Here is a 19,948-nt window from a genome sequence, read left to right on the forward strand (position 1 = left end):
CCACCAGCCCTTCAGTGGTACTTTTAATATAAAGCAGGAGGAGCTTCCTTCTACCTAAACTCCCTTGTGACTGATTTTTTTCCAGTGTGCTGGAATTTCACAACTAACTTCATGTTTGGTCAAACATGGATAAAAAGATTATTCACTTAAGTGACAGTTTACAGAGAGTATTGATGAATAAAGAACTTGTCTTTGCATTATATCAACTGCACAATTCCTTATTAATTAAGTCTAATAGAATTATTTTACCTTTGGTTTCATAAAAATTCCTACAAGGTGTTGTCCCAATAGCTGCATCTTTGTTAAAAATTTTATGTTTGCAGAGTTGCACAAGCCTGAAGATTTAAAATGATCTAAGTTGCAGTTCTAAAGAAATTATATTGGACTCAGTGTTAACTCGTTCTGTCCCCTCAGGTTGCCAGACCTGAGTTTCTCCAGCATTTTCTGCATCTATGCTGTAATATTGTCTACTGTGTTCAATATCCCTTTATGCAAAAATGTTGTGAACTGAATTGGAAGCCATTACCCACGGAGTAGAAAGGTTTCAGGCTGAGAAAACTGGAGTATCTACTTGTGAATAAATAGAAAAATGAAACAAGAATTTGACAAATAATGAATAAATTACAACAAAGTAGCGAGTTTGTTTCCTATTTTCTAGAAATGTCTCTAATTTAGTCAGTTCCGTGTACCGTTGATGTAATTTCAGTTATATATAGTTGAGACTCAATACAAAGTCCTCCTTCTGACCAAACCCAAATCATCATCATGAACTGAAGAACTGCAGCATACTATTGTACACCTGAGTGTTGTAAAACCAGAATTCTAGCCATAAATGTTAAGTTTGCTAGGCTTGTTACAATACAGCCTGCAGAGAAGTAAGCTCATTTCTGTACTGGGATTTATTTGGTCACTACATTCCAGACATTCACAATGAATAAAGCCACTGCTCATTCAGAAACCAGAGGAAACTTTTGCTGGGCCATAGCAATTTAAATTGATGCTCCAATTTACTTGAGAATCAAAAGACCATTTTTTTGTTCAAATGCACAAAGACCTATTGAATAAGCACTCCTTATTTCTGTTTAAACACAAGCAATTCCCATTTTGTGATAGCAGCCTTTCTGTTTTTCATTACACCTTCCTTTCCTGTTCCTCAGAAGATGTGATTGAGCTGAGCTCAGGGGAAGAAGATTCACTGCACATTCTTGACAGTGAATCCAGCAACGAAGAGGAGGAGGTGAATGAAGAGAGTAGTGGTGCACATGTGAACGATGCCTTGAATCAGCCAGATGATCTGGGCCGAGTCCTAGTCAACATAAATCATCCGCCAAATGAGCAAGATATTTTCCTGGCACCCCAACTGGCACGAGCAGTCAAATCACACCAGGTAATTGGAGTTCATCCTTTTTGTCTGAGGATTTGAGTGCAGCTTGATCCTGGCATAGTATTTTATAAAATTCTCTTTCCAGTTAGTGAAACAGTTCCAGGTATTGCAGGGGGTGATGTTGTATGATGCACTGCCATGACTTTTGCTTTTCAGTAACTTAATCTTCAGAGACTGTGACTGAAGGAAATTGAATCTGATCTTTTGGGTGTGTACTGCTTTAGTAGACTGTACCATTTTTATTGCCTTCTCTCTTGGCCCTCATTTAACTTGACAATGCATTGGGACATGGTAATCCATGATTTGTTTGAGATTTGTCTTTTAATCTCTGAATTATTAAGCTTTTCATTCCTTAGCATTTTCTGTAATTTACTGAGTGCATGTTACATTCAAAACAGGGAGGGAAGTGATGGCTTAGTGGTATTATCACTAGACTGTTAATCCAGAAATAAAGGTAATGTTCTGAGGACCCAGGTTCAAATTTCACCATGGTAGAAATTTCAATTCAGTTGAATTTGAATTCAGTTTTGAAAATCTGTAATTGAATCCTACACTAACCATAAAACCATTGTTGGTTGTTAGGAAATATCCATCTGGTTCAAGAATATCCGATAGGGTAAGGAACTGCTGTCCTATCCTGGTTTGGCCTACATGTGACTCCAGATGTACCGAAATGTGGTTGACTCTTAATTGCCCTCTGGGCAATAAATGCTAGCCCAGCCAGTGACATTCAAACCTTGTGAATGAAAACAAAACAGCTCCTATTTAACGTTGCTTCCTTATGAATGAAGCTAACACAGGGCAAGTGGAGAGACATTGTGCTCCTGGGAAATGCACCTTGTGACCAGCTGAAGCTGATCAGAACCTTGACTGTGGTCTTGATAAAATACCGTATGTACTCGAGTAATAGTCAAATCTTTTTGACTACTTTTTAAGGTTAAATTTATGGGGTCGCATATTACTTGGATACTACTTTTGAGGGGCTGAAGTTCATGCCCATCAAAATTCATGCCATTAGCAGAAGCCCAATTGATCTGTAAACGAATAAAGAAAAAAGAAGAATGAATTATGATACTTCTGAAAACCCGGACCGGAACACAACAGCCAGTGGACTGGAAGTCCAGGAGAAGTGCAGAACAACCAGGGAAGCCAGAGCAGGACCTGACAGCCGGAATACTGACTCATAAACATTGATCTGTTATCTGTAAAGAGCTAGGGTCAACCTTTACCCGAGGTATGTGGAAAATTCTAGGTAGTTTGGCCAAAGATAGGGGGTCAACTTTTACATGAGATCGACTATTACTCAAGTATCTGCAGTAGGTTATTTAATCTTGACCAAGCATCCAGTGAATTCAAAAGAGAAAATGCTGGAAAATCTCAGCAGGTCTGGCAACATCTGTAAGGAGAGAAAAGAGCTGACATTTCGAGTCTGACTGACACTTTGTCGAAATGTCAGCTCTTTTCTCTCCTCACAGATGCTGCCAGACCTGCTGAGATTTTCCAGCGTTTTCTCTTTTGTTTTGAGATTCCAGCATCTGCAGTAATTTGCTTTTATCCAGTGAACTCATGTGAACAGTTTCCATTAAAGTTATTTGAACTTAGAGTTAATTCAGCAGTCTCCATCTGCATACTGGAAAAATGAAAAGATGAGATTTTTGATTTGATTTATTACTGTCACGTGTAGCACGGTGCATTGAAAAGTGTTATGTTGTGTGCTTTCTAAGCAGGTCAGGGAAAGGGGATATGCTGCTGGGGATTTCCCTGAATTGCAGTGAAAGATTCTCCTGTAGTAGGACCTTTACCCAAATGGGTGGTGTTGATTCAGATGCAATGAATCAGAGAATCGCTCCGTTGTGAAGAGAGGCTATTTGGCCTGTTAGGTCTGTACTGACCCACTGAAGTGCATCCCATTCCACAAGGGGGTATGATGGCTAACCCACCTAACTTGTACGTCTCTGGAAACTGGGACAATTTAGCATGGCCAGTCCAACTAATCTGCACATCTTTGATCTGTGGGAGGAAAGTGGAGCACCCGAAGTAAACTCTCACAGAAGCAGGGAGAGCATGCCAACTCCACACAGACAGTCACCCGTGGATGAAATCAAATCTCGGTCCTGGGTGCTTTGAGGCAGCAATGCTAACCACTCAGCTACTGTGCCGCTCTTCTTTTAAAGACATATTTTAAAGTCTTCTTGCAAAGTTTACTTTTGTAAATTCCATCCTGCCTGACGGTTTTCTCTTGGTAACCACTTTAAACAGAAAATTATAAATAAAAATGTGAAGAGAGTGCAGCAGAGCACATTTTGTTCATTGGCGAACAGCCAGAGAATGAAATCAAGGAACACTTGCAAGCCTGAACATACCCTTCCTTTCAGCAAAGTGCTTTGACATTCTTTCTTTATCACCTCTTCATTCTCAGGACCTATTGACACATCATCCTGTACTATCTAAATTTGTGTTATGCATTTTTAAATTTAGGAAGAATGTGAGGGTCTTTGAGGGAGTGCAGAGGAGATTTACCACAATGGTTACAGGGAATGGGAAGGTGGGTTTTGGGTGCAAGGTTAGATTGGAGGAGCTGGACTGCTGTCCTTGGGGTAAAGGAGATTGATGGGAGATGATTGAGGTGTGCAACATTGTGAGAGGGTTTGTTACATTAAACAAGGAGCTGCTCCCTTTAGTTATTAATACAAGGAGTACAGAGGCACAGGTTTAAGATTTTGGACAAGGGATGTGGTGAGACTTCAATACCACTGCAAAGGTGTTGGTGGGGAACTCTCTACCCAATGCAGTGATAGAGGCAGAGGAAGCTGGGTGGGGCCAAACGAGTCTGAATGGACTGTTCATTGGCTACGGTGATGACGTTAACCATCTTATTGCAGGTCACCTTCGCTGAATGCCAAATCTGTGCTGAAAACATGAAACCACTAAAGTAATGAATTCCTTGCAAGCAATTGTGGAATTTATAGCATAAGGGTGGCCACACTGTCAGTTGTTAAAATTTAAATTTGAGATGCAGTATAAGTGATAGGAACTGCCTGGTTAAACCTTTCAGCTTTGTACATAAGTAATAGAAAAGCATCAACTGTGACCACACCATTTTTGTTAGTTTTTTGGGATAATGATTTTGTGTGTATGAAGTATGTGTTCGTTAGTTTGCAAAAATAATTATTGTTTATGCCTGTTTTACCAATTTAAATGTCATGATGTGTAAGAAATTAATGTTTCTCTTGTATATTGTGACTTTAGTTTTAGTAGAGGATTGATGACTGTTCATGATACTAATGAATTCATCTAATTTTGCTTTTACTAAATCCAAATACCTAACGTGGAAACAAATACACCGTTTTTACTTGAGACGGTATCACAAGTTAGTGAGAATGAAAAGGGAGCTCCTGAAAACCAAAAGTAGCCCTTTGGAAAATCTCGAGCCCTCAAAGAAAGTAAAATATTTTATGCAAGGTCAGATCATGACCATTGTGATTTACCTTTGTGTTTGTGACCTCCGTGAAAGAGGCTCTGCTGCAGCAGCACAGGACAAGAGTTAGTTGTGGTCTAGATATGGAAAAAGATATGAGAACGTCAGTATGGTTTGTGCTTCACTGGTAGTTCCTAAACTTAAACTCCATTTCCTGCGTGCTTCATACTTGCTCTTGCTGTTCTCCTTTTTTTTGCACTTGTACTTACCTTTGCAACACCAGAAAGCAAACGCACACTTATTTCTAAGCATTAAATATACTGTTAGTGACAGACTCTTGTCGAATTCAGTTACAGTTTAAAAAAAATGTGAAGCTGATGTTTGGATTTTGTGATGTTTGTCAGTTGATTAATATTCTTATTCTGTATCCATAGGTCGGTGGAATCCGCTTCCTGTATGACAATCTCGTGGAATCACAAGAAAGATTTAAAAGTAGCAGTGGGTTTGGCTGTATCCTAGCACACAGTATGGGTCTTGGAAAGACCTTGCAGATAGTCTCCTTCGTGGATGTCCTCTTTCGATACACAGAAGCTCGCACTGTCCTTGCTATTGTACCGGTCAGTATTTGTATTCTGATTTTATTACTCACGCTGCTGGAGGGCATTTCTCTTGGGAGGGAAGAGAAAGAGGAGATTAATCATAGATTATGCCTGGGATAGGTATTGGTCTGTAGGACATGAAGGTTTGGGTTCTTTGTCTATACGCCAGTGAGGTGTAGTGCAATAACCTGAAACTTATCTCCTCTGTATTTTGTTTTGTATCAGTGATGGTATCATTACATTCTACACATAGCTGTTGCACAATGGTGCTCTTGGTATTTCCTCGTACTGCTTAAGAAAAGATACAAAAAAACTTCACTGAGTGTTTGGGATGTTGCAGTTTCTGAAGAATCAAGTATTTTACAGGAGAGAGGAGGTATTGAGCAGAGTGTTTTAACCAGTACTTCAAGTGAAATAGAAAGTGAACTAACAAAGTTTAATCACAAGTTGAGTGCTTTGGTTGGGGGGTGTATGCTAAGAAAAATATTGGAGTTGATATGGAAGTTTTTTTTGTTTCAATAATTTATAATGAGTCGGGTTTCATGTTTTAGTAAAACAATCTAAGGATTCTGATGCAGACATGCTGGGCCAAATGACCTCCTGCCCGACACACCTTCTGTGACTTTATTTTACCTGTAAGTTTTGTTTGGTGTCTTAATCCCAACTGAAGTGGTAAGAATGAGGTAACTAAACAGACAGGAAGGCAGACGACCAGTTTGCCAACTTTCTAAATTCTTTACTTGAAAGTCGAATTAGGGGCTAATGACATGTTCGCTTACCTTTGTACACAGAGATGACATTGGCCTTTATTGATTTCAGGTGAACACTTTGCAGAACTGGTTGGCAGAGTTTAACATGTGGCTGCCTGCCGCAGAAACGCTTCCTGCAGATTACAACTCTGAGGAGATACAGCCCAGGAGTTTTAAAGTTCACATCCTAAATGACGAACACAAGTATGTCTTGTTATGTGTTTATAAAAGAGAATATCCAGGTCCTGCTGTGGTCCTAAAAGAAATGGGGCAATTTGGGCATTCAGGGAAGAGTGTTGCAAATGTCATTTACCTTGCAACCAACTTCCAAACAGATTAAAATTGAGAGCACCTCTGGTTCTGGTAATAAATGCACTCCCTGCTGTGTTACTGATCCGTGTGTCAGTTCGGGTGAATGTTTACCATTTAAAAAGAGCTAAACGTTGTCTGTTTTTGTGCACGTTTCTGTCACACCTCTAATTCTACTAAAAATGCTTGGTCATTTATATATTTGATTGCCCTTTCTGGGTTCTTACTGAACACATGATGGCAGCTGACTTTACTTAAGGCACTGCAGTTCAGAATAATTAATTGTGAAGTGCTTTTGAGGTTTTTCACACTGTGCTAAAATGTTATATACAAGTTCTTTGAACAGGAAACGATGTCCAGAGAGCATCAATGCCTTCAATTATTACAATGGTCCTCATATTTGAATAGACTTTGAATATGCACTGGCAAAAAGAATTGGGACTGCCAGAGAGGGTGGTAACCCAAAATGAGTTTTAGGAAGTCTAGGATAATGGCTAGAGGGAGGAATATCACACTGTGAATGGATATTGCTAGGAAGTGGATACACGCACCAAACATTGCCATCATGATAAAGGCAATAATCCTAGAAGTAATCCTTTGGCATCTCGCTACTTCGTTAGGACAAGAACATGGCAACCATTTCTATTGATAGACTACACTGTAAAAATATCCTCATGTTCCAGGTTATTTGACATTCCCATTCTTTTTGTAGAACAACTGTGGCCCGTGCCAAGGTGATTAATGAATGGTCAGCAGATGGTGGTGTGCTGTTAATGGGGTATGAGATGTATCGTTTGCTGTCGTTAAAAAAGTCATTTGTTACTGGGAGGAGGAAGAAAACAAAGAAACCAGCGGGACCTGTAATTATAGATCTAGATGAGGAAGATCGACAACAAGAGCTATTGAAAGGTAATAATGAAATAAATGACATTTGTAACACCTTTCGCAACCATAGTAATTCTAGATACCTTCACTGCTAGAAGAGGAAGACGTTTTGACCATCATCACTGTACTTCCTATCAAATATACCTGCTGTCTAATCAAACAATCTGAAACTATTCTCATTTATCCATTGTAATCCCGTGGCCCTTTAGCTAACTTAAATGTTTATCTAACATTCCTTTAACCAATGCTGTGGTCTGCTTCACTTGCTCTTTGCAGCATAGTACTTGGTGCTCCAACTATTTACTGCAATTCCCATTCCTCCGTTATTCAGATGATTCTGTAGATATATAGGAGTTCACAGCAGCAGTGGAGATAAGTCCGCCTAATTGTCAGTGCTGGCATTCTCACAGAAAAGTACCAAACTAATCTCAAATTACTGACAAGCCAAATAAAAGAAATTAGACGATTACCTTAAATATCATAAAGCAAGCTTGTGCTATTTGCAATTTAAACTATTAATAGCAATTGCATATCGTTGAAAGTATGCTTTCACTTAGAGTCAAGAGATTGCGTTTTTGTTCCTCATGGTATGGAGTCAAAGCAGTGATGAACTTAGAAGATCTTTAATGATATTACTGCTCTAATTGGAAGAGCTCCTTCGCCAAGGACAATAAGTTAGGTACTTTGTATAGTTATTAGCTGGATCCTTTACGATGTGACACTATGCTGTTCTTCATTTGATGAGAAGTTTAATTTGTTTCTCAGGGATTGAAAAAGCACTTGCTAGGCCAGGTCCTGACGTTGTCATTTGTGACGAAGGCCACCGCATCAAGAATTGCCATGCCAGTACATCTCAGGCCTTGAAGAGTATCCGTTCGAGGAGGCGAGTGGTCCTAACTGGGTATCCACTTCAGAACAATCTTATGGAGTACTGGTGCATGGTGGACTTTGTCCGGCCCGATTTCCTTGGTACTAGGCAGGAGTTCAGCAACATGTTTGAGCGTCCTATCTTAAATGGACAGTGTATTGACTCCACACCGCAGGATGTCCGCCTGATGCGGTACCGCAGCCATGTTTTACACAGCCTGCTAGAAGGATTTGTACAAAGGTGAGAGGTTTGCAAAATTATGGCCGAATAAATCTCTGGCTCGGGTCTATCTGGGACACTGAGTTGAGTTTTACCCATTGCATCATGAATCGAAGAGATGAGTTGGGGAGAATTGCAATGTGTACACCTCACTGATAACTTTTTTTACATGGTGTGGTGTGTATGTCATGAAAACTGAGCTAATTAGGTGTTTCAAGGAGCTGGCACAGTCACAGTGGATCAAATAGCCATGTCTGTTGCTATCTGATTCAGTTTACTGCTGTGTGTCATCAGACCCTTTGCTAAAGATTTTGCAGCCCCCAGTCACAGATAATATGAGCTTTAAACAGATCACTGTGGAAGTCCACCACAAAAATTGGATATACAACAGGTCAAGTATTACGTGTGGGGAGAGCATGGTAATGTTTCATCTTGATGATTTTTGTGGGTGGCACAGTGGTTAGCACTGATCCCTCACAGCACCAGAGACCTGGGTTCAATTCCCGCCTCAGGCGACTGTGTGGAGTTTGCACATTCTCCCCGTGTCTGTGTGGGTTTCCTCCGGGTGCTCCGGTTTCCTCCCATAGTCCAAAAATGTGCAGGTTAGGTGAATTGGCCATGCTAAATTGCCCGTAGTGTTAGGTGAAGGGGTATGGGTGGGTTGCGCTTCGGTGGGTAGGTGTGGACTTGTTGGGCCGAAGGGCCTGTTTCCACACTGTAGGTAATCTAATCAGAGCTTTAAGTTCTACTTGATACCTTTTTCCTGTGCTGCATCATTCTTCAGTCATTGGTTTTCTGTCTCAGAGTAGATTTAGCAAAACTCTAAGTTTCTAATTCTGTTCAGTAAGACATTTCACAGGCTCGCTGCCCTCATTCATTTTCTTTTGTTAACACGATCTGCTGGTTCAGAGGATTGATAAATTTGACTTGTTATGCAGACGAGGTCACGATGTCTTAAGAGGTCACCTTCCTGAGAAAGAAGAACACGTGCTGCTAGTCCGTCTCTCCAAAATTCAGCGATCACTGTACACTGAGTTTATGAATCGTTTCCGAGATGCTGGAAACAGTGGCTGGCTGGGTCTCAATCCTCTCAAAGCATTCTGTGTCTGCTGTAAGGTAAGCCATTATCTTTTCAAAACTGTACAGAATGATAGAAATCTGGAATGCCTTGTACCTTTGTTTAGTCACTAAGCAATGCTAGTTTCTCGGTAATTGCTGATATTGATGCGGTGTTGGGGCTTGTACAGTATATTTACCTCAAGGGGAGTGTTTGATGAAAGAGTACTGAGATCACTATTCTGTATCTGTTTGAAAGAGTGTCTGTGCTGAGATGTTTGATAGTGATCCTTATTGGAAGAGTCAGAGGGCATAGTTTCAAAATAAAGGGGAGCTAATTTAAGACTGAAATCAGGAAACATTGCTTCTCTAAGTGTTGAGAGTCTTTGGTACTTTGGTAGCAGAGTCCTCTATATTGTTAAGGCTGAGATTGATTCCTGACTGATCGGGAATCTACGGTTATGGAGAAAAAGCGGGAAAGTGTGTGTGAGAAATGTTCGATCAGCCAAGATCCTGTTGAATAGCAGAGAAGGGATGAACAGCCTACTCCTATATTTTTTGAGAAGATTTATAGTTCAGGTTGATGGTAAGTTAGCTCGCTGAGCTTGAAGGTTTGTTTTCAGACGTTTGGTCATTCCTATCTGCCTTCCCTTGGGGAAAAAAACGGAAGTGACATCATCCACCTGAAGAACCCAAGTCCTATAAATAGATAGGTGGGACACATCACCAGCGCTTCACCAGAGACTCTCTCTGATGATGTTACCTAGTATAGTGACGAAACGTCTGAAAACAAACCTTCCAGCTCAGTGACCTAACTTAGACTTGGTCTACTCCTATTCCTATTTCTGAAGATCTTATTAAATATTCACAGAGCTGAGACTTTACATTATTATTGTTTCCTGATTATCATAAACTAAATAAGTCTGTTGTGATGAAAATTGGTGTTAAATTGACAGGTAAAACTAAACATTTAAATTGGAAGGGTCGAGATGACTGAAATGAGAAATCAACTAAATGTGAGATAGGGAAAGGAAATAGACTGAGAAAGGAAGAAGACGGTTAGATTGAATTCATGGAAAGACCTGGAAAGCCACTGAGCAAACTGAATGAATGCAGAAACGCAGTAAAAAGTAACGACCAAGAAAATAATTAACTGTAGTAGAGAGAATCCAGGTGCCTCAAAGAAGCAATGGCTTTGAGTTTGAGATTGACTTAAAATTAAAGAAGGGTGGGTGGAAACAAATGGAATTTACTGGGTTGGGAAATTGACCGGATTCCTCAAACCATTTTGATGTTCACTTAAAAAGGATAAGGGCCAATAAAAAAAATTAAGCGACACAATTTAAGGGGGCGGAGAGACTTGGTTATCCCTTCAATCGTTGAACGTGGCAGAGCAGGTTGAGTAAGTGGCTAAAAATGGCTCCAAGTGGGACTTAGGGCTTTTATGAATTGAGTATAGGATGCAAAATCAAAGCTTTTAACATGATCACTGAGAGCTCAACTGAAGTATTCTGTCCAATTTTTGATCCTGTACTTCTGGAAGAATGTAAAGGCCTAAGGAACTGCAGAAAAGACTGACAAAACGATTCTGGATCAGGGGCTTCAGTTATGCAGGTTGATTATAGAAACTGAGAGAGGTAAAGATTGAGAGGAGGTCTGAAAGAAGTGCCAGAGGTTGAGAGATATCAAGATATCTAGATCAATTGTTCCAATTGGCAAAAGGATCATGACCCAGAGGACAACAGTTTAAGGTAATTAGCAAGAGAGGGAATAGTGATATTTTAAAAATATATATTTTTTAATGTGATGAGTGTTTAGGATCTGGATACTTTAAGAACTGAGGTGGATGCAATTGGGACTTCCAAGGGATTTGACTAGGCACCTGCGGAGAAACTTTACAGCAAAATGGGAAAAGGGCGAGGGATTGGGCTAACTGATTAGCTCTTGCTTAAAGCCAGCATGGACACAATGGGCTAAGTGGCTTTTCTGCATCGTGACCATTCTATCATTCATGCAGTATTTCTTGACAAGCCTTTTCTTATTTGCAAATCATCTGAAACCCGCTGTGAAATGCCTCAGCACATTGTTTGTATGCGAGACATGTTGGGTAACTGTTGACTCTATCCTTCATCTGCACTGACAGAGATTTCCTGCAGACTATTAGTTGAAGTAGTTCTCCTCAGCTTACTTTTGTTGCAATTATGAGCTGCATTCAGTGGTCTGTCTACTGGGGCTGTTTTAATGGCTGTCCTCTAATCAAAAGGAGGTGAATTGTCTCCTGGGGCAGGTTGGGCTGAACAGCAGTCAGTTTGTCACTGACAAACCCCACATCACTGGCAGCCTAATACATTCTTAACTGCTTGGGATATTCTTTATAGAGGGTGTAAGAATACTGTCCTTTAAGAAGGTACACAGTGTAATGCTTAATTAACTGCATTCTCATGTCTTTCATTTATTATTTTTGTCGGGTACTGAGACACGGTGAAAGGTGTGCTATCCAGGCAATCATACCTTCCATAACTCCCTCAGGGTCAGAGAACAGAATGCAGAATATAATGTTACAGCTACAGAGGAAGGTGCAGAAAAAGATGGACTTTAATAGGAAAGTAAGTTCAGATCGTAATCTGATAATAGTTTGAGTCTGAGGAAACGCTGCGTTGTCAGAAGGGGAATTTCCTAATTTTCCTTGGAGAATTCAGGAATGTAATCATAGAAACAGCCATATCTGCTTAATGTCTCATTTGAAGGATGATTACTCAGGGTTGGACACAAACACATTCCTCTCCTGCAGTCTTGGCTCAATGAGTAAAAAGGTTGTGGCTTCAGAAACTTAGTGTGTCATATTATGACTGTCACCCATAACATGCAATAAGTGTCACTGCAATAATACTGTATTGGTTGTAGGGCTTACCTCTGTTTATGGCTGCTTTGAGGACTGCAGATGCTGGAGATTAGAGTCGAGAGTGTGGTGCTGGAAAAGCACAGCAGGTCAACCAGCATCAGAGGAGCAAAAGCCCTTCATCAGGAGTCTGTTAAGGTTGGCGGATGTGACAAGTGGTAATATTGACTGGTCGTTGTTGATTTTTTTTCCATCTTTTACCAGATCTGGAACCATCCAGATGTACTTTATGAGGCTTTGCAGAAAGAGAACTTAGCCAATGACCCAGATTTAGATCTTGAGGTAAATGATCTTAACACAGGCGCGCCAAATGCACGTGCTCTGCCAGTTGGGGGCAAGAGGAAAACGGAAAGTGCATCAACCACCATAGATTCAGCAAACAGCAAATTCACCCAGAATGTTGGCTTCAACCATTTCCAAGACAAAACTAACCAGGTCATTACCTATGAGTGGGTAAGTGCCATACTACTACCTTTCTCTTGTTTGCATTGTGGCTTTTGGAAGCTGGATATTTTAGTTGCAGGCAACTATCACTAATAGAATACTGTTTCTTCTATGTGAGGGAGATTATTTATGGACTACACCAATCCCACAACTGTCTTAGGTCCTCTGTTGCATTCAGTATAATTTATGGGCGGCACGGTAGCACAGTGGTTAGCACTGCTGCCTCACAGTGCCAGAGACCCGGGTTCAGTTCCCATCTCGGGCAAATGTCTGTGTGGAGTTTGCACATTCTTCCCGTGTCTGCGTGGGTTTCCTCTGGGTGCACCGGTTTCCTCCCACAGTCCAAAGATGTGCAGGTTAGGTGAATTAGCCATGCTAAATTTGCCCGTAGTGTTAGGTGCAGGGAAATGGGTTGCTCTTCGGAGGGTCGGGGTGGATTTGTTGGGCTGAGGGGCCTGTTTCCACACTGTAAGTAATCTAATTTTATCTTGTCTCTATTGTTCGGTATGTTTCTATTGCAATGAACTGTTATGTCCCTTCCATTCTGCTCTTGGCTTCTGAGGACTCCTTGGAACTGCTTCGTATTATTCCTTAATATCCCCCGATTCAATCTCTGGGTGGGGTGAAATGTCCAAGGTTTCCACAACAGGGACCCCCACAACAAGGTTGTGAACTGAAATTTTGAGGTCATGAACTGTAAGGCAGCAATGGCTGTATTGGAGCTCTGACTGCTGACAGTTGCACGCCCAATTTAAATCCTCAGTAACTTTAATAGAGGGCACGCTCTAATGGCCAGTCCTCGAAGCCTGATTTCTGTCTGGAAAGTCCTGTGAAAAAGGAGGTATTGTCACAGGTCTGGGGCCACAGCAATCTTTCACGTATCAGAGTGAGTTCACGGAGAAAGGGATAAGCAGCACTGTCTGTCTTTGCCTTTATTCATGAATTGGATTTTGTTGCAGAAATACAGTGGCGTGTCACTTTCTTGGAGCCTTTCTCCTCCGATCCCAAGTAGCACTGTGGGCCTTATTCCAATAATAGCCTCAGCTAGCTGCCTATTTACTTTGCTCATTATGTTCCCTCTGTGTAAAACACGATGTGATCTTTTAAAGACTAACAGATGAATTAATTTGACTGTTCTCTCCTTAGGCTAAGGATGTTTTGGCAAACTACCAACCTGGCTTGCTAGAGAACTCTGCAAAAATGGTCCTGCTGTTTGAGCTGATAGAAGAGACCCTGAAACATGGGGACAAGATCCTTGTGTTTAGGTAAGAGAGCATTAAGGAGAATAATATAGGAAAAGCAAGTGTCAGTTAGAAGTTCCCGAGAACAGCTTTTGTTTGGTTTCCTCTGGAAGATGCTAACACAAATATGGTTCCACAGGAACTCACTGGGTACCTTGCCATGTGCCCACTGCTTATGTTTGATTCTCGACACAAAACAGTTGGAGATTATTTTGACAGTGAGGGAAATATCACTGCTTAGCCTGGTCTGGCCCTTGTCCAATAGATGCACATGCTCACTCCCTAGCACACTGTATAACTATGTGGCTGTGATGTTTTGACCCCTTTTCCTCTGGTGTTGAAGAGCCCAGCTGTTGCGTTATTCTAACCACTTATTGAGATGTGATAATTCAACAAACCTGGAGATGCAACATGAGATTTTACTGATCTCTAGCTCTGCATTGTTAAATGTTAACTCTCAGGAATATTAGCAGTGCTACCTCACAGCGCCAGAGACCTGGGTTCAATCCCCACCTCAGGCGACTCACTATGTGGGGGTTGCACATTCACTCCGTGTCTGCGTGGGTTTCCTCGGGGTGCCTCAGTTTCCTCCCACAATCCAAAAATGTGCAGGTTAGGTGAATTGGCCATGCTAAATTGCCTGTAGTGTTAGGTGAAGGGGTAAATGTAGGGGAATGGGTCTGGATGGGTCGCGCTTTGGCGGGTCGGTGTGGACTTGTTAGGCCAAAGGGCCTGTTTCCACACTGTAAGTAATCTAATCTAATAGTAACTGTATCTTGGCTGATTGGATTGAGGATGCAAGCAGGGACCCATCCCAAGCTAAGTTGGTAATTTTGATTTGGTTTCTTATTGTATGTGCCTAGGTACAGTAAAAATTTCTATTTTGCGTGCAATACAGGCAGATCATACCATACAAAGTGCATAGGAGTATTAGAGCAAGGAGTGCAACTTCCGTCAAGATGGCAGCAGAGTAAGGCGGTCCGCCCAGAGCTTCTCTGCTCCACCCAGAGTTTCTCTTTTTCCTCTTTTTTTTTTGAGTAGTCCTGGAGCAGTGCGCAGGGAAGCAGTCCCAGAGCGGTGCGGGATGGGGGAAGCACTGGGTCCCAGAGCAGCATGGTGTGGGGGCAACCCCAAGTCCAAGACTGGTGGGGTGAATTCCTGTGTCCTGGGATGGGGTGGGCCGAGCCCCTGAGTCCCGGGTGGCACAACTTACCTTGTTGCAGTGGAATGTCAGACTGGAGTCTGAGAGAACAGCGGGACTAGGCCCTGGCCCGTGTGATCTGACCATGTGCTGAGCTGCTGCTATTGGAAAGTCTTTGCCGGGCTGTAATGCCAAGCATCTAACTATGTTATATCTACCTTTCTTCCAACTTCTTTTAGACGTGAAGTAATGCCACTACTTTTCCTTCTATTTCCTGTTTTCTGTTCAAGATTTGTACCTGGGTAATTGTACCAAAGATGACGCCATTAAAGGCAGCCATTGTGAAACTCTTCACTGTAGTGCTGTACTTTCATGCTGGAATACACATGGCAATGAAGCATATTCAATTTTATTCTACAATGTTACGGTTGTAGAGAAGGTTCATAAAGACTGAAATCAACATTAAATTTAAAATTTGAAAGGTCCATTCAGAAATCTAACAAGTGGGGAAGAAGTTGTTCTTAATCTGTTGGTATGTCTGTTTAAGTTTTTGTACTTTCTGCCTGAAGGAAAAGGTTGGAAGAGATTATAACTGAGGTGGGAGGAATCCTTGATTATGTTAGTTGACTTCATAAGACAACTGGCTGCTTACATGATGGACTGGGCTATGTTTGTGACTCTCTGTAGTTTCTTACGGTGTTGGGGAGAGCAGTTACCATACCAAGCCATGATGCATCTGGATAGGATGCATCAATAAAAATTGGTAAGAGTCTTTACGGTTGTGCCAAATTTCCTTAGCCTCCTGTGGAAGCAGAGGCGCTGTGTGTTTTTGACCCTCACATCGATGTAGGTGGAGCAGAGCAGGTTGTTGGTGATCATCAATCTGAGAAACTTGACACTTGATCACAACCACCTCAGCACCATTGATGTAGACTGGGGCAAGTCCTCTTCCTTCCTGAAGTCAATGATCAGCTGTTTTGTTTTGTTGCGGCTGAGGCAGAGATTGTTATCGTTACACCATGCTGTCAAGTACACTGTCTCTTTCCTGTGTTCTGTCATCTCATTGTTTGAGATCCGGCCTACAACGGTGATGTCGTCAGCAAACTTGTAGATCGTGGGGTTGAGGTGAGTGAGGTGTAGGGGTATGTTTTACACATTGTTTATCAATGCAATCCAGCCTTGTATCTGACTAGTGACAGTGTGGGGACTTCTCTGTGGTTTAGGTTGGGGAATTTAAGATAGATTGACTCTGACAAGGGCATTGGTATGACATTCATTGGTAATATTTTACTCTTGAGTACAACCAATCCCAGTTCACCAGTGGGCAAATACTCCTCCCATTTTGATAATGTTTCTCACACCACAAAAGTTGTAGAATGCTGCCCTAAAGTTATTGATTGGGTGTAAGCTTCTGTAGAGGTGAAGGAGGGAAGATCAGCCAGGGTACTTAGCCCTCTTCTCGGTTCAGTAATTTCTGTTAGAAAGGACAGGTATGTGGATGTTGGATGGAGGCACTCTTGAAGCAGATTGACACACTTCACCAGTTCTGATCTTAGTCATTTGAGGCAAGCTGTCAATTAGCTCTGACTGGCTTATTTTTATACCTGAGTCCTGGAGTAAAGCTGCTTAAAAATTTAACCCTTAGAATCATTCCCATTTTAACTAACTTAATTTTCCTCCTTTGTTTTACCTACCTTCATTTCAGCTTGCAGGAGAGCTTAATCCTGAGACTAAAAATTAGCAACTTTCAATGTTTCCAACTGCGTATGACTAACCAAACAAGATATGGATGATCTCTTACAGGGGTCTAGACAGGCTGATTTGAACAGTGCAGACTGAGGTGCACTAGCTACGGAGGGTGGGGTGGATGGAGATCTGTCAGTACAAGGCACAGGTCTATGGCAGCTGAAAACGTGTTGCTGGAAAAGCGCAGCAGGTCAGGCAGCATCCAAGGAGCAGGAGAATCGACGTTTTGGGCATGAGCCCTTCTTCAGATCTATGGCAGTAGAACAAGGCAGCACATTACTGGGTCTGCTGCATGAGTATCACTATAGAACAGGATGACTACTGCGTTCAGAATGTCAATATAGAACAACTTGCAATACTGTAAGAGGACAGTTCTGTCAGTGCTGACAGTAATTTGAAGGAATTAGTTAAGTGTATTACAAGAGAAGTGTCATGGGCAATATGAATAGTTATTGGATAAAGCATTGGTATCATTTTTCTGTAAAAAATGTAGCAAGTATGCTGCTTTGTTTTCCTCCCAGATTATGATTGTTTAAGTGGAAGTTTGACATTGAAGGCATTGGTCGTTATGGTGATCTTGCGTTTTTGTCTCATGAAGTATTCACTACTCTTGTCTGATATTCTTTTTACCCTCTGTACTGCAGCCAGAGCCTTTCTACGCTCTCAGTCATTGAGGAATTTCTCGGAAAGAAAACGATGCCAACAAAAACAGGCTCTGAGGAACCTCCACAACCATGGATCCGAAATGTTACCTATTACCGTAAGCATTGGTGGGACAACGCAACAATCTCTGTAATTGAAATCAAAGGGTAAAAGACTTAAGGTCATGGATATTTGAGTATTGCTGATAAAGGATTCATTTTGTTCAAACTTTCCATCTTGCGTTTGTCAGGAAGACTTGGAAGAGTTTCAGATTACCAAGAGAAGTGTCCCTTTACTTTGTTAATTTGACAAGCTGTCCTGGTGAATGCAAGGTTAAGCAGTTTCTAAAATATCCTTTTTTCAGCAAGTTCTGTACAGTACAGTTGGTTCTGCTATAACACGTGTCTCTTCATCGTGAATTAGGTTTAAAACGATTGAAGAATTTAGACCGTTATTTGTAGAAAGCGAACTTTGTTGCCTGCATTGGCTATAACGTGATTCCAGCCCCATTAGTTGATTTTCTTAGAATGCAAGATCACAAGAACCGAAGTGTCACCACTGTACTACCAAGTAACTCCTTGCATAATAAGTTGAGTCTTAACATCTTCGGGATCATTTTTGGACAACAGTGCCATCTAGTGGATATGTGCATTCACCATTCAGAACATGTGAAGCCAGAATTATTAGGTGAGTGCAGATATGACGAGGTTATGAGATTAGGAAGGAGAATGAAGATAGGGAAGAGCAAGGCCATGGAGTGATTTGAAATCACGATGGACACAGAGCAATGGCTTCAGTCTTTTCAGTGTTAAATTGGAAGATATTTCTGTTTATCCAGCACTGAATAGCAGATAAGTATTGTCTAATAAGTAACATTGGAGGAATCGAGCAGTGAAAATAACAGAGTCGTAGAGTCCTACAGCAAGAAGACAGGCCCTTTGGCCCAAACTGGTCCATGCCGACCAAAATGTCCATCTACGCTAACTGCATTTCTCTGCACTTGGCCTACATTCTTCTGAATCTTTCCTATTCATGTATTTGCCCAAGTGCCATTTAAATGGTGTTAATGTACCTGCCTCAACTACTGTGGTTGGCATGACATTCCAAATTTGTACCACTCTGTTAAAAAAAAACGTTGTTCCTCAGTTTCCCTTTTATTATTTCCCTCGCTGGAAAACGATGTCCCCTAGTCCTTGATTCCCCAACCCTGAGAAAACAATTGCGTGCATTCACCCTATCCATGCCCCTCATGATCTTATGCACTTCTATAAGATCCTCCCTCCATGTCCTAGGTTCCTAGCTTGTCCAACCTCTCCCTATAACTCAGACCGTTTGTGTCCTGGCAAGACCCTTATAGATTTCTTCTGCACTCTTTCCAATTTAATAACATCCTTCCTATAGCAACATGACCAAAACTGAACACCGTACTCCAAGTGCAGCCTCACCAATGTCCTATATAACTACAATATGACTTCACAACATCTATACTCAGTGCTCTGACTGTTGTGCCAAAAGCCTCCTTCACTGCCCTGTCTATCTGTGACTCAATATTCAGAGAACTGTGCACCTGAACTCCAAATTACCTCTGTTCTTCTACAATCCTTAATGTCCTACCATTCACCATGAAACTCCTACCTTGATTTGACTTTCCAAAATGCCACGCCTCAAACTTATCTATATTAAACTCCATTTGCCATCTTTTGACCCACTTCCCCAGCTGATGAAGGTCATTGAGTCCGATAGCACGGACACAGGCCCCAAGCTAGTCCGTATCGACCAAAATGTCCAACAACGCTAACTCCATTTTATTTGGCCTATATCCTTCCAAACCTTTTCTGTCCATGTGGTTGTCCAAATGCCTTTTAAATGTTGTTAACGTGCCCACTTCAACCACTTCCACTGGCAGCTCATTCCACATGCGTACCAACTTCTGTGTAAAAATGTTGCCCCCTCAGGTTCTCTTCTATTCTTCCCCCTCTAACCTTAAACTGATGTCCTCTAGTCCTTGATTCCCCAACCCTGGGAAAGAAACTGAAGTACTGCTGCAATTTTTGATACTGTTTCTCACTATCCACAATACCACCTATTTTAGTATCATCTGCAAACTTACTAATCATATCTTGTACATTCTTGTCCAAATCATTGATCTAGATAACAAACAGCAATGGTCCCAGCACTGACCCTGAGGTGCATCACTAGTTACAGGCCTCCAGTATAACGAGCATCCTTCCACTAATACCTCCGCTTCCTACCATCAAGCCAATTGTGTATCCAATTTACCAGCTACCCTTGGATTTGATGCAATCTAACCTTCCAGAGCAGCCTACCATGTGAAACCTTATCAAAGG

General features: G+C 41.5%; 1 protein-coding gene across 3 annotated transcripts in view; it reads left to right on the forward strand.

Moving 5' to 3' along the window:
• The window catches only part of rad54l2 (RAD54 like 2), a 128,232-nt gene that overhangs the window by 78,007 nt on the left and 30,277 nt on the right, over positions 1-19,948 (forward strand). For 2 of the 3 annotated variants that reach the window (XM_060835757.1, XM_060835756.1), the window contains 9 exons: positions 1,158-1,387; positions 5,237-5,419; positions 6,221-6,354; positions 7,172-7,368; positions 8,110-8,452; positions 9,370-9,547; positions 12,591-12,839; positions 13,977-14,095; positions 17,603-17,718. In XM_060835757.1, coding sequence (XP_060691740.1) covers positions 1,158-1,387; positions 5,237-5,419; positions 6,221-6,354; positions 7,172-7,368; positions 8,110-8,452; positions 9,370-9,547; positions 12,591-12,839; positions 13,977-14,095; positions 17,603-17,718 — 1,749 coding nt within the window. The remainder of the gene's footprint in view (positions 1-1,157; positions 1,388-5,236; positions 5,420-6,220; positions 6,355-7,171; positions 7,369-8,109; positions 8,453-9,369; positions 9,548-12,590; positions 12,840-13,976; positions 14,096-17,602; positions 17,719-19,948) is intronic. The other variant, XM_060835758.1, reaches the window with a different exon arrangement.

This window comes from Hemiscyllium ocellatum, chromosome 14, assembly GCF_020745735.1.
Source record: "Hemiscyllium ocellatum isolate sHemOce1 chromosome 14, sHemOce1.pat.X.cur, whole genome shotgun sequence".
NCBI classification, from domain to species: Eukaryota; Metazoa; Chordata; class Chondrichthyes; order Orectolobiformes; family Hemiscylliidae; genus Hemiscyllium; species Hemiscyllium ocellatum.